We start from the raw sequence: 27,735 nt of genomic DNA on the forward strand, positions 1-27,735 counted from the left end.
CTGTATTTTTTGTACAGTACTGATTTTTTTTACTTGCATTGTATATTTTTTCAAGTTTCAAAGTGACATATAGTTAAGATAAAAGTATCCTGCTCCACCCATGCTCATGTTCTTCCCTTTAGGACTTCCATCTTTCTGGAAAAACAAGGAAGATGAACACTTTTTCTCCCCACTAAATGAAACAGCTGCAGGATTTCATCAGGCCTGATTTCCTGAGGTCTCTATTCTGTGAACTGCTGTGGCATTTCCACCTGAGGTAGGCACATAAAGGAGTGTAATTTCATGTAATCTCCTGGACATCTTGTACATGAAGTAGACCCTTTCAAAAATAAACCCCAACAGCCAGAGACCCCAAAAAACAAACAACAAAACCAGATCAAAATGTTACATAATACAATTTAAGCGAAATGTACTTTATTTTGCAGCGACTCAGATGTCAGCAAAAGCTGACCTTTGTACATCTGTCTTGTATCATGACAAGACTGAAGTTTCAGATCTCAAGAATTTGAATTTGATTTTACAGTATTGATTGAATAGTCCATGTTTACAGATACCTCTGTGAATCACTGGTTACATAATTGTGGTGCCAATGTTTCCTTTCATATGATAAGGAGCAGTTCCATATGCAGTGTACAAAACAAAAGTGTGTTACGTCAAGGTCAACAGTGAAACAAGAACATACTGTAAACTGAAGATGTAAAAGGGAACAGGAGGCAGCTATTTACATAAAGAGCTGTGGGTTTCTGAAAGCAGATTCCCTTGAATGTTTCATTGTTGCTTCGGATTGTTCACTTTCATAAAATAAAGTCTGACCCATGAAAACTGACTTTTAAATTACCTTATTGCTGTAACATATCGATATTTTTTGTGGTTGGATATGAGCATTGCATTATTGTCTGTTTCACATCTATTGCTCCATTCTCAAAATCTAAACCACTCTACACCAAGGCTTTACCCAAATATTAGGTAACATGCCTGTTAGTTCTTGTAATTTATTGGCTGTTCACAGCTGTTAATTGTTGTTGCTGTATGTAGCCAATAATACAAGAAGTAACTTTGCATGGTAATGAAGATGGACTTAAGCTAGCAAATGAACTTGCAAAACCTCATGTTTTTGTGAATGCTAACCTCAGTATCACAGATCTGACAAAAGAAATATGGGACATTTTAATGTCTCAGGATGACTTTCAGATTTTCCAGGACAGCTGCCTCAGAAAAAGAACAATCCTGTCAAAAGCTTAACAGGTGGTAACACTACCTGTGCCAGACTCCCCCCCCCCAAAAAAAAAAAACAGTAACTGTCCATTTAACAAGTGTCATTTTGGATGGTCACCATCATAAAATCTATGAGAAATGAGAAAAGTCTGAATTCATAGTTAATTTTACTGTACAGAGCACTTTTGTCTTAAACCACTTTTGTGTTCGGTATAATAACGTATATTCGTCTGAGGATTTAACGTTTAATGCAGTGCTGTGGAAATCGTGTTTTTGAAGTGTTCTGGGGTCTGGATTTGTGATTGTTAGACTAACAAAATCAAAAGCATGTACTATGATATTTTTAATTTTTGCATGTCATTAGTTTTAAAAATGGTATTTGAATGAACTCCACACGAATGCTAAATACATTGCATATACAGATATCAATCTGCACAATGGTACAAAAAACTAATAGGCGTATGACAACGGGGCTGTGTGCATGACACGCACTTCGCTTCAAGCAGTGCGCAGGAAGTCCGAAGCGCTTGGTTCGATAAGTAATGAATAAATTACAAATGCAGGAACGCTGTGTTGACTTGACAGCACCACTAGGATATCCGCTGTCTAACCCGGAAGTTGTGCTGAATGGTTGGCTATTGTCGAGCTTGAACCATGGCTGCCTGCTTTGTGATTGTCTTACAGTACAGGTTGTAAATGCTTCGTTTTTTAAAAAAAATAATTCGCTTGATAGACAAGGGCTCTTTTATAAGACGGCGCTGTATGAGAACTATTCTTCAACTATGTTGACAGCGGTGTTTTAATCATTTAAAAAAAAACCACCGCTATTGTATGTTAGCGCTTGGCTTTATAGTCGCATTCTTTTGTTTTATTAGGAACGGGGATTAGTTTGTTTACAATCAAGTCTCAATGCCCGAGCAAGGCCCTAGGATGAACGGTTTCTCTCTTGGCGAGCTGTGCTGGCTCTTCTGCTGCCCGCCCTGCCCGAGTCGCATCGCCGCCAAGCTCGCCTTCCTGCCCCCGGAGCCCACGTACTCGGTCCAGACCGACGAGGCGAGCGGAACATGCAGCCTCCACCTGAACGAGCGGGCCGACTGGCAGTACTCCCAGCGGGAGCTGGACGCCGTGGAGGTCTTCTACACCAGGACCAGCCGCGGGAACCGGGTCGGCTGCATGTTTGTCCGGTGCGCCCCGAACAGCCGCTACACCTTGCTTTTCTCCCACGGCAACGCGGTGGACCTCGGCCAGATGTGCAGCTTCTATATCGGTTTGGGCTCCAGGATCAACTGCAACATCTTCTCCTACGATTATTCGGGATACGGGGTCAGCTCTGGAAAGCCGTCGGAGAAGAACCTGTACGCTGATATCGATGCTGCATGGCAAGCTCTTCGGACCAAGTGAGTACAGTACTTATGAATTCAGTCCGGCCGCGCAGAAGATTTAAAGGGTGGGTTTGTTGCATTCAAGAAATCGACAAGGTTACGATCAAGATCCCTCTGTGAGCTGCCGCCCCTCCCCCATCCACCAATTTCCATGGTTACCATCGTCAACTCGCTTTACTTGCACACAGGGCGGTTGTACAGCCCTCGGTACACAATGACAAGATTAGCAATGCCGTCGCCATATGCCTTTCTCGTTCAGACCCCTTTCAGTGGACTGAGCATCATCACCAGTTTCCACAGGCGGTAGCTCTATGTAAAGTCCTTCAATTCTTACTGAAGTAAGCACTATTTCGACATGAAATTCCTCCATCCACGGGTCATCCCAAATAATCCCGTATTTGCAATATATGTATCTCATTGATGCTAGCATTTAGTAACTGACATGGTAGCCCTCATTTTTCTTTACGTTTGAATTGTCAATACAATCGTATATTCTGTATGCCAAAAGAGTAGTTAAACTCAGTATACACCTCTATTGTGGTTATGTGTTGTTAATGGCAGTGGTAGAATGCAGGCAATGCCTGTGGTTTACCTCTGTATTTATTAATAGTTATGGTGAAGGATTGTGCTGTAAGTACTACTGTAAGGTATACTGCTTATCAGTATGTTAATACAAGGAAGTAGAGTGTTCCCAGAAGCCACACTGTGGGCTATATCCTTCCCCCTTGCCAGATTCCAGCACTAGGTAGAAACCTTATTGTTCAAGGATTTAGTTTTAGAATGGCTACCAGTTGTGTGCGCTTTTGATGTGAGGAGGATGAAAAGTAAGGTCACAAGGAGCCCCAGATATGATTCCTGTTGGGAGTACTGATTTGGGAGGAGATTGTAGACGTGCTGATTCATACTATGAAATTTACATTGGAGAGACTGCAGCAAGTAGATCGTGCCTCTGTTGGTATGCGGTAGTGCTAATCCTGGATTGTGCCCTTAAATATGCACCGTGATTTCATTGTTGGTGCTAAAATTACAAATGTAATGTCTACCCTTTATCTTGTGTGAATATCCAGGCCTGCTCAGCCCTGTGCTTTTGATTTATTCATTTCAGTTAATTGCTTTGTACTTTGTTACTTTGAATGACATCAGGTGCACAGCAATGCAAGTGAATTGTTTCGAGTTATTTCCTTCCTCAGATGGATTACACAGGGTTATATCAACACTGCTGGTCTGTATGTACTTAGGGGTGGGGGAAATACATTTTGTGTGCCACCCTGTTCATGATCTTATTTCGATGTGTGCTAACATTTTAAAGAGTTTGAGGAGATATGTTTTGGCTTTGTTGTTATAGGTCAGGTTTTGGCATGGTGGTTAGCACAACTCCCTCACAGGTCCTTAGTTTGATTCCACATTGAGGTTCCTTCTGTATGGGGTAAGTGCCTCTAAAATGTGCTTGTGTGTCCATGCATCCCATCCAAGGAGAGTCCTGCTTTGTGCCCTTTGCTTCTAGAAAACGTTCTGGGTTGCTGTGACCCTTACCAGGAATATTTACCTCCCAATTAATGTGTGGGTTTTATAGTTCAGGACTGGATGTGGTTACACTCTGGATCACAAATTCTAGATTAAAGTTCTCCTTCCACTGATGGCACAACAAATCAAGCAAGCTGTGCGAGGAGGGACCGCTGTGCATTGGTACAAGACTATTCTGTCACCCATGTAGGCAATATGCTAGGTGTGGATACTATAAACCAGGCAGTGTTGTTCATACTTAGACCTTGTCTTTCAGCTTGCATGCATGTTTTTAGGACAAACCCTGGCCTTCCCAAAGGTTCTGAAGGGGCTGGGATCAGAGTTCTTAAATGTACAAAAGAGAACAAACCTTTTCTGTACTTGCTTTGAGGTACCTTTGAAGCCAAGATTAGGAGACTTCAATGGCTTGTCTGGGGTGTGGCCCGTGTTAATAGGCAGCAGAACTGTTTTTTCATTCCTTTATTTCTGCTTTGAATTTTTTTTTAGTAAACCTAATAATTCCTCTCTCTCACCCGAGAAAGCTCAACAGGCAAAATACTGTGTTTCTTGTTTCTGTTTTTGGAAAATGGAAGGACTGGGAAAATGTTACCAACGATACAGATAGTGTTGTCAAGTAAGCAGATAATTCAGTAGCTATGACTAAAAAGGATCGTCCTGCATTAGATTTAACATACTGTTTCTTCTGTTGTCTCTGCAGCCGGTTGATCTTTCTCACACCCACATTTCAAAGCTCTAGTTCCTTATCTTCATTGACGTAAAGGCCATTAAACAATTGAAGTATTTTAAAACAGGTTTGCTATGCAAATAAAAATAAGAATGGAAACAATTTCAGAACAGGTTTTCTATTGTATACACACAAAATGAACTAGAATAGCTGGTACAGTACTGTAGGCATTCTCTTTATGTTTGTATTCCTCTCCGGGTTGCCATTTATGCCATTTATGGCCAGCAGCCACATCACTCTGCAACTCACAACTGGCAGCCCACTGAAGCTAAGCAGGTGTGAGCCTGGTCAGTACCTGGATGGGAGACATCCTGGGAAAAACTAAGGTTACTGCTGGAAGAGGTGTAAGTGTGGCAAGCAGGGGGCGCTCACACTGTGATGTTGTGGGTCCTAATGCCCCAGTATAGTGACGGGGACACTATACTGTAAACAGGCGCCGTCTTTCAGATGAGATGTAAAACTGAGGTCCTGACTCTCTGTGGTCATTAAAAATCCCGGGGCGTTTCTCCAAAAGAGTAGGGGTATAACCCTGGCTTCCTGGCCAAAATTCCCATTTGCCCTTACCAATCATGGCATCCCAATAATCACCATCTATAAAAAGTACTTCAGTACTCTGCTCTCCTCCCCACTGATAGCTGATGTGTGGTGAGCGTTCTGGCCGTCGCATCATCCAGGTGGGGCTGTATTGGAGGTGGTGGAGGGGAGTCCCCATTACCTGTAAAGCGCTTTGAGTGGAGGGTCCAGAAAAGGGCTATAAGCAATTATTATTATTAATTATTTATTTTGGCGTAGGCTGCTTGGGTGTTATCAGAATATAAGCTTCACTTTGAATTTACAGGCAGTTGCAGTGGCTTAAGAGAAAAGAAAAAAAAAGATCAGTCCATTGTTATGTTGTTAGAACGGTTAATTGCATCTCATCAGTTTCGTGTGCAGTGAACTGTTCAGGTTTCAGACAGAAAAACTGCTTTAGACTCAAATTAAGTACTCGAACCAACAGGGAAGAAAACAAAATCCTTTAAAAAGACTTTAAAATCATTAAAACCCAATAAACTGTTGGGTTCTAAATTAAAAGCTGGAAAGGCATGACAGGCATTTAACACATTCACTGTTTTTTCCTGACAATTGCTGTACAGTTTTTAAGGTTATTAACATTCTAAGAAAAAGTGCCAGTAGCAGTAGAGACAGCCTATGCTCTATGGTGTCTGTTCCCAACGCTGACCATTTATTGTCAACAGTGGGATATGATTCTGGCGATGCCTGTAGATTATTTAATCAAAGGGACTATTGATTTGATCTGGTTGCCTGCACTGCAATGATTAAATACAGTTTCTGCATTTATAATCCACAGTCAGATTGCATGAAAAGCTTCATGGCACACATTTTGCAGTTCTCATTAAAGCACATGCAGTGGACAGGGGACACCATGAAATTGTTTCTGTAAGTGAAATTCACTAATAATCATTTTAACCTTGTTCTGTTGGCTGATAATTCAACCATAGAGAGCCATTCTCTGCATTCTGTTAGATTGGGCTTTAATTTCATGCAAGCATTCCCATGCCATTAGCAGGTTTTTCTGTGATAGTGGTGTTAATCAGTTCTTAGTTCCATGGTTCCTTGCAGAGAGTCTAGCTGATAGCTCTTGGGGCTGGAGTGACCTACCCCACAGCCAGAAGGCCCTGTCGTTTCCAGACGGGAGATATGGGCATGTTCCAGATGGAAGAACTCCATGTTTTCCTGGTAACCTCAGGATGCTGTCCCCTGTGGGAGGAGAGGAGAGATATTTGCACCAGAATACCTCTTGACTCTAGATACGGTGCCCTCCAAATTAATTCACATCCCTGGTGAAATAGGAGCACTAAATATCTGATAATTTATAGCATTGGACAGAGCAAAGATACATTTGTCAGAAATAATTGAAGACCAAAAAACATCATATTTAAAACATCTCTGTAATTGGTAGTTTTCAAACCCTCTTCAGGCAGGGATTACACTGTCTACATGGCTCCTGTAGTGTAGTGTACTGTAAGGTTCTGGAACTGCAAAGGAACATTTTCTTGCATGAAGAATTGCTGAAAGTCTTTGTTTTTTAGTGAACATTCATCTAATGTTAGAATCAAAGATTTAATTAATATGTATAATATTTATGAAGTCTGTAGATTGAGATGGCCAGTCGCGAACACTTAGATAAAGAAAAAAATAACATCAGATCTTTCCTTACATCCATATAGACTATTTTGTTTTATGCTTTGAATCATTGTCATGGTTGAATGTCAATTTTCAGCCAATCTTAAGCTTCTCCACAGAAATGTTTTCTGATCATAACAAGGGCTGCAGGAGTTCTAGAGTCAACCAAGCCCCCAAATTACATAGTCATTGTAGAATAGTGATTCACATGGTCCAATAATCTCTCTCCAGGCTCCCTGGTCTATCTACAAATATTCACTTGCTGCTTCCTCACCTGAATCCCACATTCTGAAATAGTTTCTACTTTATAGCTCTCATAATGTGCAGAGCATGACCACTTTTCCCCCCCAGTAGAGCCTGAATTGACTTGTGGGTGCCAGTCACTGATGATATGCGTTTTTCAAAGGACCCCTCTTCCCTCTACAGATGAACATTCTCTAAAGAAGGTTTATGCATGCCCTTTGCTACGTATGCTAGACCGGCCATGTTGATAGAAATACTCCTTGTCTTTGCACAGCAAATCTTCCCGGAACACTATTGTAAACATTATATACAGTATGAGATGACCCTGCAGACCCTGGTGTTTTAATGGTGTGTATCTGGGATTGTCCACACATTGTTACTATATGTAGCAGAATGAGCTAGATGGGCCTAATGGCCTCTCATTTGTAGACTTTTATATTTTTCACAGAGCTCTCAGTTTTTGGCAGGGTACAACTGTTATTAGCCTCTAAAGGGAGAAATCTCTGTCAGTCTGACTCTGTTAGTCCTAGACAGGCAGACAACTGCGTCCTTTTGCCTAGGAGCAGAGTTCAGCTAATGCCCAGGTTTAGGGAATGGGGATGGGTGCAGTGGACGTTCAGTGTATTTCTAGAGAAGATAATTAGATCAGGTATTTATTTTACAATCGGTTTTGTAACCAATAACTTTTAGGTAACTTTTAGATACACATAAAGTATATATTTTTAGTGTTAAATGTTTTTCACAGGGAGCTTCAATTTCATACAAACATTCGCATCTTTGAGTAATAATATTGATTTCTCTGCTGCTCACATATAACAGAAACCACAGCATGCCTCAATTCATGTCTCATATCTTCACACTCTTAATTCCAAATAATCATGAATGACTCACCCCATTACACACTTGTGACAGTTGGATTCTTTTCTTACGACTGTAAATATTTTTGGAAACCCCTGCAGGGTTTCCTCTTATCCTGCTGTAAGCAAGCGATCCTCATCCTAGAGAGACGAGCAGCAGTCCGAAGAGCGGACCATTTGTAGCCCAGTCCTATAACTTTTGTGGCGTTTCTGGAAGTGCAGCGAGAGCTGGTGGTTACAGATATCCCCTGCTATGGGCTGGGGTTCTGTTTGGAAGGGACCCATTTGTGCACAGGGGATGGGGACGCCTTTTGTGAGGCCACCTCGTAAATGTGCCCGAGGTTCAGGTGGTGTTCCCGGTACTTCTGCATTGATATGGAATTACAGCCACTACCTTCGGATAAAACTGCTCTCCACTCCCATCTCTGACAAGAAATAGCTCAGTATTCCCTTGCATCCTGTGCTGTAACTACAGGTGTCCCTGTATGTTTCTTGTTTGATCTTTGTTTGATCTCTGGTTATAGGAGCCTTGGGAATTATGAAGATCGCATAACTAAATTTGTTTAGTACTGATCACAGTTCTATGTTAGCAAATTGAGGCTACTTACACATCTGTTATATTTTCACTGTTGCTTTGCTTCATTTTATTTGTGAGGGTCATGTATATTTTGCAGCTCTTAATCTGTGCTCAAAGCACAGGTGCCTCCATGTTGCACAGTATACTGAGCTTTGCACACTGTATGGTGAGAAGTAATGGGCTGTGGCAAACGTATTGTGTACTCTAGCATTGAGCTATGTTAATTATTACACAGAAGCTTCAAGTAACAGGATGCTGGTCAGGGAGTTTCATTAAAGCTGTACTTTCTGTTTGTGTTCTTCTTGCTATGTGTTCTTCTTGCCTTCCCCTGAATGTTAATATTTGGTTCTGTAGTTTCTGTAAAACTATGCCTTTCCTTCAGTGAACTGAGCTCAGCTAAGTTCAGTTCACTGATCCCACAAATCACTTATGACTCTTTAAATATAATTTTCTCCCAATTCAATTGAAAATTGAATTTTTATGTTTTGCACTTTTACTGAAATATCTGATGTGTATATTCTTTGTGGAAATTTCTAAATTACATTTAGTTGTTGTAGAGCTTCTAATGGAAAAGTACTGTAATAGTTGTGCTGTCATTCAATATTATTTCTCTATCATAAAGTAGCATGCCTTCAGCTTTTAATGAAAAAAAGTCTTAAAATCTTAAAAAACAGAAATCTGGCATGCCAGTCTAAAGAGATTTTGTTATTTGTTTAGTCTTATGCTTAAAGAATTGTGCAGCCTTTCCTGAATACTCCTGTAATGGGCTAACCTACAGTATGTGCTAGGATTGAATACTGTGGTATAAATTATGAAGTTATTTCTCAAAATTTTCTTTCAGAATTAACAAGGGAAATATTGTACTTCTAATGTCTGGCATATAACGTAAATTAGATGAGATGGAGAAACTGTATATTACCAAAGCAGCCAAGTGTAATGATTACAGACTTTGTATTCTGTTTGCTCCCCGTCTATGTGGTCTAAAAATGTATTTAGCAATATGCTGTTATTTTTAGAACTTATCTGATATTTATAATCCGGTTTTAATCAGGTTTGTATTTTTAATTGGCACTCCTTAAACTGATAGTAAGCATGTGTGGAAAACTGATGCAAACATGCTTTACATTTTTAGTTTGTGTTTGCAGTGTCAGACGTTTTACACCTGATGGCACCTCGTGACCTAATTTCGACCAGTAGAAGTCAAGTGTATGTATGAATCTTTCCAAAAAGGGATTTATATGAATCTGTCAGTCTCTACTTTAAAATAGTTTTAAGCATATCATTTTCTTAATAGTGTAAGTCAACGCAGTAGTTATTCAGATCATGGAGTAGACTGCTTTGCTGTTCCCCATGCTGTTCTCTTGGACGAGACAGTGTTCCTGGCAGTGAGAGCCTGGCCGGTAACAAGCGACAGCTTTTGTTTCCTTTGGAGGTTTGTTGCAGGATGTTTCGTCTGCAGGGCCTTCCAGGTGGTGTGTACGGAACAGAGGAAGCCTGAAAGGAACACGTTTCATATCGCACACCTGCTAACATTTGGATGCTCCCTCCTGAAAAAACACAAAAATAAAAGAAAAGTGAAAAAAACATTTTCTTCCCCAAACTGAGTTATTGGACTTAGCATGATAGCTAATGAAATGGGAAAGAGAGATTGCAGTGACATTATCTTTTTGCCAAAAGTAACTGTGGTCTGTGTTCTGAGTTCATTACCTGAAGTATCCCAGTCACCAGAGTACACATTACTGTTGTGTAATAGCAGCAAAGTCCTTGGTTTAAATACCAGTAAATGGGGATTATACCACTCTAAACTACTACTGGGGAAAACTGAGCTGGTGGCCGGAGCCCACAGAAGACTGAGAGTCTGCACAAGACCAAGGTGTTCCTGTAAGTTAGGGGCTGTGTGTAGATGACCCTGATTTTCCAGCAGGTCCTTTCTTATCAAGGACAGAGCTTTTACAGGTGAAAGAAGTGGAATTAAAATCTTCTAAACAAAGTGGGGTTGACCAAGGGTTCATATAACTTCTTGTGAGATGCTAGAAATCCTTATTGAGTCAGAACTTGAAGACTTGGAGAAAAGGGAGCTCGACTGTTTCCAGAGGCGTGACAAGTATTGGTTAGCCTAGTTGCAACCCTTCAGCTCTGTGGACAGGGCAGCTAATATCTCTTGTCCGTAAGGGGCCAAGTGGCTAGAAACACATCACATTCTAGGTATTCTAGGTACATCACACCATGGTTGGCTTGGCTCTCTGGGAACTATGTATGAGATAAGTGGGTGCAAGTCTTTGAATTGTGACACTGCTGCTGGAAGACTCTCCAAATAAAAGTACTGAAGGGGGCAAACTATGGAAACGTGAATAAAATGTAGATATAGTAAGGCACACTCCCATTATTCTATAGTAAGTACCAATCTGTCTTTTAGGTCTGTGTTCTATGTTTAAGAGAATGCTTTTCTTTACTGTCAGGTATGAACATGGTTGCCCTGATTGTTCAAGTTAATCCAGCAATTAATGCCAGTTCTGTTCTGGGAAGCCTTAGTTGGGGTCAGAGCAGTTGATTTCATGGAATGATTTAAACCGTTAGTTATGGAGGCATCACTTGTGTTTGAGGTACAATAAACATTTGCAACCTTGATGATGCTGTTTTTTAGATATCCAAGGTCAGCGATGGATTACAAATGCCACCCTCCACGGCCAGCCAAGACTCAGCACTGTAGCCAGTTTCATGCCAGAACTGATGAAACAGCTGTTAAGAGAAACACAGAATTGCATCCAGCCGTACTGAAATACAAGTGCGCTGTCCTCTGCTTTAACAATGCCAGCTGCTGAAATCAGCTGTGTTTCTGTCATTGAGTGTAATTAAGTGCCTGCATCTGTCAGGCTTCAGTTCATGTTTCCCTGACTTGATGTAATAACAGTTGTGAGTCCTGTTAGAAGAACAGAATTTTCTTTGCCCTTCTAACATCAATTAACACAGCCCTTTTACCTGTTCACAGTGCAGCAGCTAAGTTTCAGCTATGTTTCATGAATATATAATCATAAAGATAAAGCAACATTAAATTATAAATTGTTAAAAGCATAACTACTGATCAGCAGATGTGTCAGATGTTTAGAATATAGTGTATACACATTGAAGAAATGTTGAATGTACAAATCATAAGACTTGGGGGTTAATAGTGTTTTGATCAGTGTTTCTGGTGATCCCTTGTCCAGAGCTCCAAGGGGTCTTTGCCACCCCTGGCTGGAAACCACTTACCAGGACTGAAGCCGCAAACAACCTCTGAGCACTGAAGTGTTTCAGAAATAAGGACCCTGTAATGTGAATTGTGCACATTTTTAATCTGGTGCTACAACTCCAAATGACTTCAAGTTCAGTTCCTTTTCATGTGAATGGGTTTAATTTTTATTTATCTGAATTTTTACATTTTCTAAAAAAAAATTAAATAACTTATTCTTATTCTCCTTCTGTCTTTCCATTCAGAATGCGACACCATGCTTTCTTTGTGTAAAAATTGACAGTCTCCTTAAGCTTTTCGTTAAGCTCTCAGGTTAGGTGTCCAGAACTGTAAATTTTAAGTCAACCATGAACACACAATGTGATTTGAGATTGATTCAGAAACACGAGAGATTAAACTTAATTTTTGTGTAATTTCTTGGATCCAGAAATCTGCGTTTCTCTTTTCATTTTGAAATGAGTGTTTTAACATGTACAACATTCGTGAAATTTGAGGGATGCTAGGAATTACGAGGAACTCAATCCTCAGTCTTACTCAACAATATTCTTGGTCTCCCGGATCCATCTATCTGTTGCCAGAAAGTCATCTTCTCCTAGTGAGGGTCCCAGCAACCTGGAGCCCATCTCGCAGGCATAGAGTGCAAGACAGGACTGCAGCCTGAACAGGACACTAGTTCATCACGGGACTCGGGGCAGGACCACATTCTGTCCAGGATGCCAGTCCAGAGCAGGACACACACCCAAGTGCATGGGGTCAATTTAAAGGCACCAACTAGCCTAGCTTTTTAAGGAAGAAACTGGAATAATAAGAAAATACAAACATGAGGACAGCATGCACATTTCACACAGAATATGCCCTAGGCTGGAATCAAACCCAGGACCCATGCTCCCCTTTATTAGTAAAATGAATTACGAAGTTTCTTGTACATTTAATTCCAATAGGATCCCAAAACACTTTACGTAGTAAACGCACTGCATTTTCCACTGAAGTGATAAACCCAGGATGACTTGTAGCAGCTATTTAGCCAACTGTGGGAAGATGAGATTGAGCATATTGAACATTTTAACTAGGACACTGGGGTTGACACTCCTACTCATATGATCAGTGACATGGAATGTGTAATTATTTTGGGGGGTCTGCTGTCAACAGTAGGCTTACATAAGTATGAGTTCATCTGATTGGTAATGAGCGCTGTTTTCAAAAAAGATGTCTTAGATATGAACCAATAGAGGTGGCACTGCACAGTACTTTATGCATGTTCACCTCCTGGTCTTGGTATGTGAACTCCCTAAACACATGCAGATGTTAATTTTGTTTTCTTTGATTTCCTTTCGGATCTTTGTGCTGTGTTTCCTGTTTACAAATAAAGGCTGCAAGAATGATGCTGTCTTGCATAAAGCAAGAAGTGTTGACTGATTTCAGCTCATTGATTACAGTGCCTTGCGAAAGTATTCGGCCCCCTTGAACTTTTCAACCTTTTGCCACATTTCAGGCTTCAAACATAAAGATATAAATTTTTTATTTTATGTGAAGAATCACCAACAAGTGGGACACAATTGTGAAGTGGAACGAAATCTATTGGATTTTTGAAACTTTTTTTAACTAATAAAAAAATGAAAAGTGGGGCGTGCAAAATTATTCGGCCCCTTTACTTTCAGTGCAGCAAACTCACTCCAGAAGTTCAGCGAGGATCTCTGAATGATCCAATGTTGTCCTAAATGACTGATGGTGATAAATAGAATCCACCTGTGTGTTATCAAGTCTCTGTATAAATGCACCTGCTCTGTGATAGTCTCAAGGTTCTGTTGAAAGCGCAGAGAGCATCATGAAGACCAAGGAACACACCAGGCAGGTCCGTAATACTGTTGTGGAGAAGTTTAAAGCCGGATTTGGATACAAAAAGATTTCCCAAGCTTCAAACATCCCAAGGAGCACTGTGCAAGCGATCATCTTGAAATGGAAGGAGTATCAGACCACTGCAAATCTACCAAGACCTGGCCGTCCCTCTAAACTTTCAGCTCAGACAAGGAGAAGACTGATCAGAGATGCAGCCAAGAGGCCCATGATCACTCTGGATGAACTGCAGAGAACTACAGCTGAGGTGGGAGAGTCTGTCCATAGGACAACAATCAGTCTTACACTGCACAAATCTGGCCTTTATGGAAGAGTGGCAAGAAGAAAGCCATTTCTCAAAGATATCCATAAAAAGTCTCGTCTAAAGTTTGCCACAAGCCACCTGGGAGACACCCCAAACATGTGGAAGAAGGTGCTCTGGTCAGATGAAACCAAAATCGAACTTTTTGGCCACAATGCAAAACGATATGTTTGGCGTAAAAGCAACACAGCTCATCACCCTCAACACACCATCCCCACTGTCAAACATGGTGGTGGCAGCATCATGGTTTGGGCCTGCTTTTCTTCAGCAGGGACAGGGAAGATGGTTAAAATTGAGGGGAAGATGGATGCAGCCAAATACAGGACCATTCTGGATGAAAACCTGTTGGAGTCTGCAAAAGACCTGAAACTGGGACGGAGATTTATCTTCCAACAAGACAATGATCCCAAACATACAGCAAAATCTACAAAGGAATGGTTCACAAATAAACGTATCCAGGTGTTTGAATGGCCAAGTCAAAGTCCAGACCTGAATCCAATCGAGAATCTGTGGAAAGAGCTGAAAACTGCTGTTCACAAACGCTCTCCATCCAACCTCACTGAGCTCGAGCTGTTTTGCAAGGAAGATTGGGCAAGAATTTCAGTCTCTCGATGTGCAAAACTGATAGAGACATACCCCAAGTGACTTGCGGCTGTAATCGCAGCAAAAGGTGGCTCTACAAAGTATTAACGCAAGGGGGCCGAATAATTTTGCACGCCCCACTTTTCATTTTTTTATTAGTTAAAAAAGTTTCAAAAATCCAATAGATTTCGTTCCACTTCACAATTGTGTCCCACTTGTTGGTGATTCTTCACATAAAATAAAAAATTTATATCTTTATGTTTGAAGCCTGAAATGTGGCAAAAGGTTGAAAAGTTCAAGGGGGCCGAATACTTTCGCAAGGCACTGTATACTGTGTTTAGTGATACAGTCAGTCCCATCTTTCAAATAAAAATAAACACCAAGTCATGCAAATTTGTTTCTAAGAATAAGATTTAGAAGTGGTAATCCACCATTATCACTTCCTGGAGTGCTCTTGCAAGAGTCCAAAATTCTTGTCTTGCTCTGCTGTTCTTTGAGAACATCACTGCACTGCATCGTTATGCGTCTTCTGATGAGGGCAGTCAAACCTTCACTCACAGCAAAGCAATTAAAAGCTGTCAACAGTGAAGGGGATGACAAAAGGACTTGTCTTGTTTTCTGTAAAAGGAATACTTTTGGAAATACTCAGTGGCATATGGTTCATTTATCACAGCATTCTAAAATACAGAAAGTGCCACATTATTAATTTCTTACAGGAAGCTGTCTGGGAACAGGGAATTTATCTTGCTGTCTTGAGTTGATCATGAAGACCATGGAAAAACCAGGGAAAGTGGCAACATCATGCTGTTCACATCTCCAAATAAGAAATGACTAATTACACTGTCTCCCTAATGTTGGTGTAGTCAGTGTTTCCTAGTTAATTACATAGAGTACTTAGGATTTGTTTGCTTGTTTTCAGTTCTCTTCCATTCGTTTGTTTGTGAAGGAAGACATGAATTGGAAGGAACAGAGCCGTTTCTGTCACTGTGCACAGTCATGAAGAGACTCCCGGACAGCCTCTGTGTAGAATTTGAAATGCACCTGTGAGAGAGTGGCAGCATTTTTTTCCCCAAGTTTATCATGATGGTTGCTTGTTGAGTTCACTATAAAAAAACCTCATCGACAAATGTTTGCATCAGAAAAAGATAATTTAAATTAAGGTTGTGGGACAGTCTTCCAGCCGGCACCAGGTATTAAAGCTTCTAAAGAAAACCACAAAATATTTAATTGATAAATCATGTGTCTCAACCTAATTTCAGTTCTCATTTTGTCCCATCATTTTAATATCATTTTGAAACAATGCAGTTACTAGTGGCACAGGTCACAGTGTGTAACTTCCTTGAATGAATGTGAATTAGGGATTAAAAGTGGTGAAACAATGTTAATTCTTGTAAAAGATATTTAGTAATTGCCACTGTTTTTTCCCCTTGTCTGTCCAGAAGCCAAGGGGAAGCTGGCAGTGGTCCAGTACTTAGATGCAGTGCTTGTTTCGATCGATTTCTTCACAAGTCTGGAGGCTGTTTAGACAGGCAGCTTTCTCGTTTTGTTTAACATAAAGTTCACCACATGGAAACGTGGCAGCTGCTTCGCTGGTGAACTTGCTGTACCTTTCCATCCTTAATTCCTGTTTGGACAAGAGAATTCCATAAATGAAGTTATTTTCTCAAATAATGCCAGCCTTCCAAATGGTGGTTTTGGCTTTCCTCTGTCATTACCAGGGTGTTATAAAATAGTTTTTGTTTGCTGGCATTGTGAATGCAGTTTTGTTAATTTGTATCAGCTGCTATCTTATGTTTCCATGAAGCATGCCGCTACTTGGAAAGATTTTAAAATTGTAAGTCCAAATCGGAAAAGAGGGACTGGTTCAGATTACATGTTTTGCTGCGTTTTTTCTCCTGTATTAGAACCTTTGGTGATTTTAGATTTTATTTAATTATTGGATACAGAGAGGCCTGCATTAACAGTAGCATTTTTGTTCTTCTAAAAGCAGCTACAGTAGACATGAGACATGTAATGTAGCCCTTTTTGTTTAAGAGAAACGTAAGGTTCTCCACTGGCAGTGTGTAATTTGTACCGATAAACAGAAAGCTAGAAACCAGAAAGAGGATGTGTGTTTATTAGCTTTATTTGATCCAAGGGTTTCATCCAGTCATTTCTCGAAAGAGCCTGTGTTTAATATTTTAACACGGATGTCTTTAATTTAAAAAAACATCCTACAAAGTATCAGTTTCTTTCTCTTTATTTACAGGTATATTGTGTAATTGAAATGTTGACTGTGACGATATAGGAACATTTGTGCTGCAGCCCTTTTTTTCCAGATAAACACATTTTTTGTACATGTAAGTAAACAAAAGAGAAACTTTCAGTTACACTGAGATCAGATTTCCTTTTAAATCTGAGAGATTCTAAATCTCTTTTTATTACTTCCCTGGGCTTCGTGTGGTTATGCTGTGGTTTTTTGGCACCTTGCTTAAGCACAGACTCATGAGCTGACCTGCAAGCCTAGGTTGTAGCATTACTTTCAAGCATCCAAAAACTGGTTGATTATGGGATTTCTCAAATATTATAATTATTATTATTATTATTATTATTATTACTGTTTGTTTAAAAAATCATATCCATGGCTTACCAGCCCTTCCATCTGTTAAAGACCTAAAATGTTGTTCTTTATAAAAAGTTTCCATTACTTATTACTTAATATAATTTTCCATATTTTCCATGACTTCACAGCTGTTAGCGACAGCTCCTCAGTGTGTTGTGTTGATACAGCATACACCCCTTCCTTCTCATCTGTGATTTTGTATACTGGCGAGGTCAGGACCGGCCTGGCCTGAGAGACCTTCTCGAAGCTTCTGTAACTCTCTTGGAGACACAAATCTACTCAGATTTTCTCTGAGGCTCAGTTCAAACTTCTCGCATGCTCTCGTGCTTCCCAATATCCCTCACCTCTTCCCAGTTCTTCATTCGCTTGGATTCAGTCCTTTGCTGCCTTTTGTTGTGCTCAAATCCTTTAACCCACAAAACACAAACTAAGGAAGATGAGCAGCAGTGATTACTGTACAGTCATTTCATCATCAGCTTCACAATCATCAATTCCCCTATCGCCACCATCAACACATCATGCATGTTCACATACACTGTTGCAGGCTCATCACATCTCCCCTTAGATTACTGCACTTTGACCATCAAAAAAGTGCTTTATTTTCATTTTTTAACATTCCTTTATATAATACAAATGGTGCAGGACTAAGATTATTTTCTGTCATGTTCTTTTGTTATTTGGTATATTGATGTTGATTTTCACAGTGTATTAGGTGTATCCATGGTATTTACAGTATTTGGTATAGTACACCTTTTTCCCATTATATGTAGTTTTCATTAACTGCAGATAGTTCAGGGACATATCCCCCATGAATAAGGTGGAGTGGGTGTACTCTTTGTATGGACCCTTATTTGTTCTCTAGATGATAGTATCTACTGTGTATAAATTTAACATTTTCTTCTCAAAGGATCCCATAACTCTCACATTGATGATGCACTGCAGCAATTATTCTCCATCAGCCCCACTAGATGGAGGGATGAGAAACCACTTCACCAGTGAATTGAGAGGGAACTTTAGGGAAGTCAGACTTTAGAAGCGCAGAGTGGGAAATTACCCAGGAAACCAGGGTCAACACCACAAATCTAATGAGCAGGATCTTAGATGACTTATCTGAAAAGCACAGTATCCACGGTTTCCATACTGGGGAAGTGGTTTGGAAATTGTGGTCCATAGGGAAGAGCATCACCTGCTGGTCCACTGAACCCCCTTGAACACCTGTCTTCCAAATGGTGACCAGGTCCAGCTTTTCTTAGCTACTACAACCAATTCAGATCAGGCTATTAGATGGTAACATTGCTGTCTGGGTGTCTGCTGCTGCCTGCTTTTGTGTGTATATAACTCAGGCTCTAAGAAATGTACCAAAAACAATAGAAACTGTTTGGGAAACAAATTACACTACCAGGAAGTGTTGCCAGTCTCAGAAGGGCACTCTAATAACGTTGTTATCTTCCAGTAAGGGTGCTTCTGCAAAGATTGAATTATCATAGAATCTTGTTTCAGTAATGGCACCCACAGCTTACAGTTGTTTATTATTTTTCGCAATTGACATTTGCAGTTTTAATGACATTAGTTGTGTATGTCCAGTCATAAATCTGCTCATTTGTAGATTTGTATTCTCCTTACCTAAACCATGGGCTCCAGATACTTTCTGTTAATAACTACAAAAATTGCACCATTAGTGCTGCATATTTGCTTTAAGACTGCTACACATTTCCTTTCCTGCATTGACATAATCCTAGAACTTTCATCACTATAAGAAGTTGTTGCTTTATTAAAAATAAAAACGCAGACTTTCTAGGGTGAAATTTCAGTAGCACAGCTTCAGACTTTCTTGACTGAAGGAAGCATCTGCTCTTTTAACTTGTATATTGTAGCATGTACATTCCTCTGTCAACAAGAAAAAACAAATTCAGGACTCGATTATCTGTGCATCACTGAAGAGAGCTAAGATCAAATCTGACAGCAGTCTTTCACTAAAAGCAAACCTGACTGCCAGTAAGTGGGGTATTACTGTATAGTACAGTCTGGTGTAACAGTACAGTCACTGCTGTATAGCTCTAACAAGATTGAATTTAGAACAACAGAAGCTTACTGGCTTTGCTAGAAATAGAAAGAACTTTTGTTATAATCCCATATAGAACTGGTTATCATCCCATTTAATTAAACCGGCTTTTTTAGACAAGGCAGCTACAATATATGGCTTAAAATTCCAGGTCTTTTATTTAATTTATATAAGTTACGAGAGGGAATAACAATTATTTTCTAGCTTCCATGACATTTCTAGTTTTAAACATTTTTAGACAGAGAAACAGGAAAGGCCAGATCTCAGGAAAAGGTGCTGAAATGTTCTGTATTAACCAGCAGTTTAACCACCTGAAACTCCCTGCGTTGCCCAGGTACGGAGTGACACCGGAGAACATCATCCTGTACGGGCAGAGCATCGGCACGGTGCCCACGGTGGACCTGGCTGCCCGCTACGAGTGTGCAGCCGTCATCCTCCACTCCCCCCTCATGTCCGGGCTGCGGGTGGCCTTCCCTGACACCAGGAAGACGTACTGCTTTGATGCGTTTCCGAGGTGGGTCTGAATATCTTTCCTTTTTAAACACTTGGCCGAATGGATGGAATACAGCACAGCACAGGCTCTGAGGTCTCCACTGTGTGTGCAACAGTGGTCTCTTCACTTGCCACCTTGTGTTGTAGTGAAACTGTGTCTAGCAGGAGACCCAGTAATTGAAAAAGGCCTAGATTTATGATTGCTCCTTTCCTAATCATCTCCTTTTACCACCATTTTCTTTATTATACTGACTGGTTGTGTGCTATATGGGAGACTGTATGTGAAATAAGAGAGGAAATAGGTTTTGTTGCCTCCAGCTATAGCTTTGTGGTTTTCTCATTCTTTAATGTGTTTTTCTAAAGCTGCGTGGTGTTTCTCACCCTCAGCTCTGCCTGTAAAGTTTTCAGAAAATATTTTTTTCTTTTGAAGCCTCCATTTAGTTTTGTGCTTACAGAACATCTTGGGCAGGAACAGCATAATTATTACGCCTTTAAAGGTCTTTTCAATTCTTAGTTAAGTTGAAGTCTGTTCCCCTCATACAAGACATCGGCAGAAGCAGACTTCAGACAGCAGGCATGTGGGCAGTAAATGTAGCAGCTGAGCGCAGCAGTTTCTAAAAAAGTAAGAGAAAGAGTAAGAGAAAAACAGAATAAAAAGTTAGAAACCAAACAGATGCAAATTAAAAAAATATAAGTTAATAATTCTTGTGGCACTGATATCCACTTTGAAGTGCTTCATTTTTTCTTTATATAATTTTAGTGACTACACTGTCTCACGGGTCACTGTCTGATGTTAAGGGTTATGTTGGAACATAGAATACCCCCTAGTACTGTACTGTCACAAGTTTAGCCCAACAGTTGACTAACTGTATAATTTATTTTTGTGTTGGAGGTGGAGAAAAAATAATGTATACCAATGCTGAGTTTACTGTATTGATTTCTGTTGATCTGGACAGGCATAACTCCAGGCATTTTTTCAGGACAATCTGCTGGATCAAACATTGATCTGGTCACATCAGTTCAATCTTTCTCTGTTTTAATATCTTTTTTACTTTGTGGATTAGTGTGTCTTTTTGTTTCTATCATTTCATTCTTACTTTAACATCATTATATTCTTCTGCCATTGAATAGAGTTTTGTACTCGTTTATTTTTTGTGTAATTTGTTTAGATCTCTGACTTTATAAGAAATATATTCTGTCAAAACTTTTTGCCTATCCTTTTTGACATTCTAAGCTCTAACCTAGTATTTGGATTACTATAAAATGGATTTAATTAGTTAATTTTGTAGATTTTATTTCCAGGAACAACCATTTCAAGTTGATGGAGTTATTTTCTTGTGAATCTGGGCAACTCCACCATGTATGAACAGCTGGCCAGCTGTTCCTGAATATTAAACTGCAGAGGGATTATTCCACAGAATCATAAAGTTTCTCTTGGCCTTCAACAGTTGTGATTAACAACTTTGACATTTTGACATGTCACAAAAACAGGTGTGTTGTGATTTTTGTCTGCTGATAGACTGTAGAGAGTAAAATCAGAAGAGCACTCCTAATTCCAGCAGCTCCTTACTTGAGCATCTACTGTAGTGCACTTACAGCACAAGGGATGAACCATAGTTATGTTATGCTACAGAATGCATAACGGAAAATAAGTGCTGTTTCGTTGCCATGTGTTGTACTGTTCTGCTACACCTTGCATCTTGCATTTGTTCTTGAATCATCACTATTTGCTGTTATTTGGTTTTTGTTATCGACACGTTGTCACTGTGAACACCATAGTACTGTAGATATTTAACAGATCTTAAGAAATAAATCCAGTAAGCAGATTACCCCTCTGTAGCACATGCAGTACATACATGGATAGAGGAGGTGATGCTTCATATATATGGTTCTCCCTCTGGTTTGCACTAATTTGCAAACCAACACAGATCCTTTTCTAAGATTTTTTCCCTTCTGTTGGAGGCGTGGGATGGAGTCATTTGCACTAGACTTTAATGAAACAAGTGCGCAGTTACCAGCCACCTCATGCAAATAGGACAAGGTTGCAAGGTTAAGAGTAAGGTGATGTTGCACCTTTGGATGTAATCACTGACAAACACCATTTGTTTTTTTTTAATAAAATGAAACATAATGTAATATTACAATATGTATTAGCCTACCTGCCCTGGAAATACTCTAGGTCAGAATAAGAGAGTTCAACCCTAGATCTAATAAACTGTACTACTTGCTTGCTTTTTTCAAATGAAAAATCAGATGACATGAGTGTGTGCCTTTTTTGTGTATAATTTACAATTCCCAGAGCCTGTAATTATTTATGGTTTAAAGATTAAAGACAATAAATCCCACATAGATGTCAACCTGATTAGGGGTGTTTGAACAGAATTTTATCATTTCATCATTATCCTAAAACTCAGATGATACTTTGAGCCATGATTTGAAACATAAGTGTTCTTTGTAAGCTTTTAATATATTATGAACTGCCATTTGTGAAATAGCAATGACTTGTTATTCATGCAGGACAGTGGGGACAAGTGAGATATTTCCAGATCCAGTTATACGAAATTCAAAATTTGAAAAGAATAAGCTTTGTCCTTTAAAACTGCATGAAAGTAGATAATGGGAATGATTGAATGTGATTGAGTGTAAGTTGAAAACAACAAAGGCAAGAAGGCCAGGAAATATTGAATTAAATTATTCTATTTTTATCACAGGATGCAACAGGATGCTTTAAATGTGGGAATAATTAGGGTAAAAGCAAATCTTTAAAATGTCCCACAAAGAGATCATTCTTTTACAACTTTCCTTTGGTTTTGAGTGGATGTGTTAAAAAAACAGATTTGGGATAGCTACTGCCAGGTCTGCGTGACTGTTAAACCGTAGTGGTCAGTGAAAAGTGGTCACCATGGCAAAACTGTATGCATTGTCTAAGATAAGTCTATAACTTCAAAATCTGTTTAGACTGGGTTGCTCTTATTTCCAGCTTTTCAATTCAAATTCCTTCATTCAAACCACTTCCCAATTCCAGTTCACAGAATGTGAAACGGGCATTGGTATGAAAGGGGGAATTTGCCCCCGATGTTTTCTGTAACAAAGCTTTTGTGTCATTGTTGATCCAAAATTAAACACTAACTTGAGGAACCCAGTATTGTATATCCTAGAACGAGTGCACATTAACAGTGAGGCTTTGTGCCACAGGTCCCTGGTGCCTTTAACCCACAGCTGCTCTGCCCCATTATCATCTGTGTCAACATCCTGAGAGTGAGAGACCTGTGGGCTGATCAGATATCTTAATAAAGTCTTCTCAGGAATCTGCTGTCTCCTTTATTGGAACTGGAGTTTTAGCAAAGACCTTTCTGACACTGGCCTACTGGCAGGAAGAATAATGGAGTGGCTGTGAACTCTAATTATTTATTTTTTTATCAAAGCTGGCTGTAGTCCTTTATTACAGTGTTTTATTTTTGCATTCACATCAAAGCAATCACAGGAGTTTAAGAGGGTAGAACCTGGTACCCCTGCAGGACGTTTGAGAGCAGGCTGCTGAGGCATTTACAGTGAGGCTGTATGAAAATTTAATGAGGTTTCCATCTCGGTGGATTCACAGGCTGCAGTGTGGTGTGGGCTTGAATATTAACGAAGTTGCTGTTGTCTGGTGGGCAGCAGGAATGAAGCACTAGCACAGGACTTCCTGTCGCAGTCTACATTAAAGCCTGCCTTGCAGAAGGAAGTGGCTGGGTGCTGCTAAATTCAAACATCCTAAAAGCAACATGAAAATGTTGAATTGCTGAAAGAGTGTCCACGTCAGAACTTTCTTTTTCCCATTTATAATTATACATTTATAGATTATTTCCTCATATAATCTGCCCAGGTTTATATTGGTGACATTAACAAATTGTTCTAATGTAAAGCAGGAGTCTCCAGCTTCATTCTTGTCTTCTGATTTTTGTTTCAACCCGTGAAAAAAGTTCAACATTAAATTAGCTATAAATAATAGTCTTTTACAATTGATTATAGAAGACATTCACTTCATTAAAGGTACAGTTACCTATAAACCAGCATGGCCAGAAAGTATACTAGTCATTCAGGTAATTAATTAGAACAGCAGTGTAGCTGAGAACATGGGTGGAACTGAAATTGGAAGATACCAGGCCCTCCAGCAACCCCTGGTGAAAGTGCTATGAGCATTTGAACTAAATTTTATTGACTAATAAATGCCATCTCAAGGAGGTAGTGCAGTGGGATCACTAGGCAAAAAGGAGAGAGCTTGGCCAGGGAGGATCTGTCTTCTGGGCCAAGTGCTTGAGAAGAAGAGAATGGATTGATTTCCTGAGGACGTGTTTTATTCTTGTTCAAACACTATGAATGAGAGTGGGTATCCCACTGCTGCTAGCCTCCACAGGACAGCTGCTGGCTACCCCACATGCCACCATCTGCTTGCACTGTGAACACATTCAGATGTTTGCCATCTCCTCACTGCTGGTGCGTTTGTAGTTAATGTAGACTGTAGGACTAAAAACATTTATTTCCTGTGTATGGACACCTCTCTAAAGCTACAAGGACCAAGAGTATAAAATTCAATCTGTTCCAACATCCCATTGTTCTATTTTTATAGCCATTTCATTTTTTAGTGACATTAAAATTAAATGGGATATTATAGTAAAATATAGTGGAGATGTAGTTTTCATCCTGTATGTCTGTCATGTTTTTGTGTATGAATCATCAATTGATCCCAGTTCTGATATATAGAACATGAGATGCAGGAGTGTTATCGCCTTGTTAGTTCTCAGAAATTGAGCAAGTCTGGGCCTGGCTGTAAGTGGTTCTGGTGGGCCAGTAAGTGGCGCCCTTCCCTCTGGACCAGAATTTCCAAAACTGTTCCCAGTATGGTGACACTTTGCTGTAGGCGGGGCTGTTTTCTGGATGAGTAATTAAACCAAGGTTCTTGGTTATTATTGTTATTAAAGATTCCAGTGTGGCGCAACTTGTACCTGCAAGCTGAGACATGAAAAAACATACTGCTGGCTATTGCAAAATTTCACTGGTATAACAAAAATCGTTTGCATTTATAAATTTAGGAAAAAAGATCCCATTGTACTATTTGTAAGAGTAGAGGTGCTAACTGAGTTCTTGTGAGCTCCTGGGGGGACTCCTTCCCCCTCCAGGTGGGGGCTGCACGTCTGTGTTGGAAAAGGTGGGTCCCCTCTTTCATGTAGAACACTTTGAGATCCTTCAGGATTAAAAGCATCACATAAATGCAAGGAATTATTTTTATTGTAAGACCAGTCTGTATTGCATAATTCATAATCTACTATTTAGTGTACAAAATTCAAATTAAGTGCACACTTTTTTCATCCTTGATAGATGAAGACACCTGGTTTCAAGTTTTAAAGATGTCTAACAATTCCTGCTTCTTCAGTGTTTGCAGTAATAGATGCGTCATCAGCCGCTGGGCTGTTTCTCCTGTTTTCGGTGCCAGTCCTGACCCTTCAGTGCCAGCCTCTGTGTGTGCTGAGATGCATCTTCTTTGTGTTTCAGCATCGATAAAGTCTCGAAGGTGGCCTCCCCAGTGCTGGTGATCCACGGCACCGAGGACGAGGTGATCGATTTCTCCCACGGCCTGGCCATCTACGAGCGCTGCCCCAGGGCTGTGGAGCCTCTGTGGGTGGAGGGCGCGGGACACAATGACATAGAGCTGTACGCTCAGTACCTGGAAAGACTAAAACAGTTCATATCCTTCGAGCTTCCCAACTCCTGAAGCCGGCCAAGAACCAGGAGCAGAAGACGAAGGAGGAGCATCCAGCCCCGCTGGGAGTGGCGACAGGCTCCCGATCCTCCCTGGAGGGCTGACCCGATCAGTGTCTGCACACGCCTCCTCTCAGTTCCTCTCATGGTTCCTGACTAAGAAGAACGCCCTTTCTCAGTTCTGGGTGAATTTAAATGTGATAACTTTGTATTCTTTTATACCTGAAAAAATCTATTGCACCTCAAATATTCAATTGCTGAATTTATTTTGATTTTTTTTTATTTTCTTTTTGTGCTGGTTTTAAATTCCCATAAAGTGTACCGAGTAACGGGGGCACTTTTCAGGTGCAAGTATTTGTAACAAATTCCTTTCCACACAGTGGTTATAATTTGTATGTTTTTTTGCATTCCTGATTTATTTTTTATATCGTAGTTAGGGGGGAAACAAACTCGGATTCCGAATTCTAAAACAGCTGCCTTTGGTGTGGCTGGTGTTTTCTCTGGTCTTTACTTTAGTCAGGTTTCAGGCCAAGGGATTTAATTCACCTGTGTGATGTTTATAGCTGTGGTATTGTAACTGGAACAATTTGTGGTGGTGAGGTTTTATCTAATTATTCATACTTTTGTTTAAGAAGAGAACAGGCCCCTGGATATGTAACCAGATTTTTCTTCTTGCTGCTGAACAGGTTTGGCATTTCCTTCAAAGCAAACTCTGAAGCATGGTGCTTGGGATTTCAGAAGTTAATGACAGCATAATTGCTGCAGAAATTCAGTGTTCAGCTGTCATTTTCTTATTCAGTAATAACTGGGACATAAACTGTGTAAATCTAACCACTCTAAAATAAGGTTTGAAATGGTAAAAAGGTGTTTTCCGTTTTTTGAATTTTACTCCAACATTCCTTTTAATTCTATGGCAGTAGTTTCCTTCTTGGCTGACAGTATCCAGGTTTAATAGACCCTGATTCAGTTACAGAGAAAGCAATGGTTCACAATTAGCCCATCTGCAATTTAACATTATTGTTTAGGCTTAACTGCTGCATGAAAAATACTCCTTAATTTTTCCACAAGGTAATTTTGGTATTTTCTATATATTTCCTCAGACGTTACTGAGATTTTGAAAATGTGAGAATTAACAGCTCTCATTTTCTTCCATTTCTACTTATCACTTCACGTGCTGCTTGTGATTCAACAGCTTCTAAACAACTGAAAGACAGGCCTTACGTACAGAAAGCAAGCTAGCAGGGAAGATCTTTAAATTAGAAATGACGAGTTATATTTCACGGTTCGATCACTGTGAAGCCCTGTGTGCGTGGAGAAAGATCATATTTATCTTTTAGTCGTAATTAAATTAGAAGGTTTTGGTGGAAGTGGCTGACCTTTTCAAACAAAACTAAAAAGCATGAGGGGCCTTTTCTAGATGCTCTGGTCTAATGTCTGAGACCTGTAGTCCTACTGTCCTGTCCTCACTGTGAAGCTCCTCTTTATGAAATTCAACAATATACTTTTAGTTATAAACACCTAGATGGTTAAAGTCAAATTGCAGAATCATTTTTGCAGGATTTCCTTTATTGGTAGTGGCTTTTTCCGTATAGGGCATTCATTTTGCCATTGAAATGTGGCCTCTTTTTTTCCCCTGACTTTTGTTTTGGCAAGATGTGACTCTGAATTGTTCTCATGTCCTGGACTGTGAACCCCAGCTTGGAGAACAGCACTCTTACATATAGATGTGTTTATTGCTGTAGAACCTTTATTATTCTCAAACAAAACAGGATTTTGTTGATGTATTTTTAGCCTCCTCATTCCTTTCATACTGAAAAGTTTTACAGTGTTTTTCAGTAATTATTAATACATTCACACATTTGTGTTATGCAGATCTTTTTTCTTTTGATATCTGTAGAAAAGAAACTGAATTAAAGGTATTTAACTTGATTTTGACACTGGAATCACAGTAAGCATAAATAATGCAAAATACTTAAAAGGTACACACACTACTAGTAGATTTTACTGAAATCAAAAAGCCTTAAATGTACTGTAAGATTGAGATTGTTAAAAACTGATTGCGTAAAAAAAGTCTGTGTTCAGTTGCTTTCTGGCAACATAATGGTTGTAATGGAATAAAGGATGCATGGAATTATAAAAAGTCACCTTCTTCTTGTTTTTTAAGGAAT

The 27,735-nt window shown here is 39.8% G+C and overlaps 1 protein-coding gene across 2 annotated transcripts; it reads left to right on the forward strand.

Annotated features, from left to right (window-relative positions):
- Positions 1–1,774: 1,774 nt before the first annotated feature.
- abhd17c (abhydrolase domain containing 17C, depalmitoylase) lies at positions 1,775–27,707 on the forward strand. Of its 2 annotated transcripts, XM_088640720.1 has the most exons (4): positions 1,785–1,904; positions 2,091–2,612; positions 19,671–19,850; positions 25,361–27,707. In XM_088640720.1, the coding sequence occupies exons 2-4, from the start codon at positions 2,125–2,127 to the stop codon at positions 25,578–25,580; spliced, it is 888 nt and encodes a 295-aa protein (XP_088496846.1). In that variant the 5' UTR covers positions 1,785–1,904; positions 2,091–2,124; the 3' UTR covers positions 25,581–27,707. The 2 variants fall into 2 exon arrangements, with proteins under 2 accessions (XP_088496845.1, XP_088496846.1); XM_088640719.1 differs by having other exon boundaries at positions 1,775–2,612.
- Positions 27,708–27,735: the final 28 nt, after the last annotated feature.

Source organism: Lepisosteus platostomus, chromosome 7 (assembly GCF_059453375.1).
Source record: "Lepisosteus platostomus isolate fLepPlt1 chromosome 7, fLepPlt1.hap1, whole genome shotgun sequence".
Taxonomy (NCBI): Eukaryota; Metazoa; Chordata; class Actinopteri; order Semionotiformes; family Lepisosteidae; genus Lepisosteus; species Lepisosteus platostomus.

Bases quoted from the DNA above. Each gene is read 5' to 3' on its own strand.
- abhd17c (XM_088640719.1), top strand. From the start codon at position 2,125: ATGCCCGAGCAAGGCCCTAGGATGAACGGTTTCTCTCTTGGCGAGCTG. The intron at 2,613-19,670 runs GTGAGTACAGTA...TGCGTTGCCCAG, and splicing joins TGGCAAGCTCTTCGGACCAA to GTACGGAGTGACACCGGAGA. The intron at 19,851-25,360 runs GTGGGTCTGAAT...TTTGTGTTTCAG, and splicing joins TGCTTTGATGCGTTTCCGAG to CATCGATAAAGTCTCGAAGG.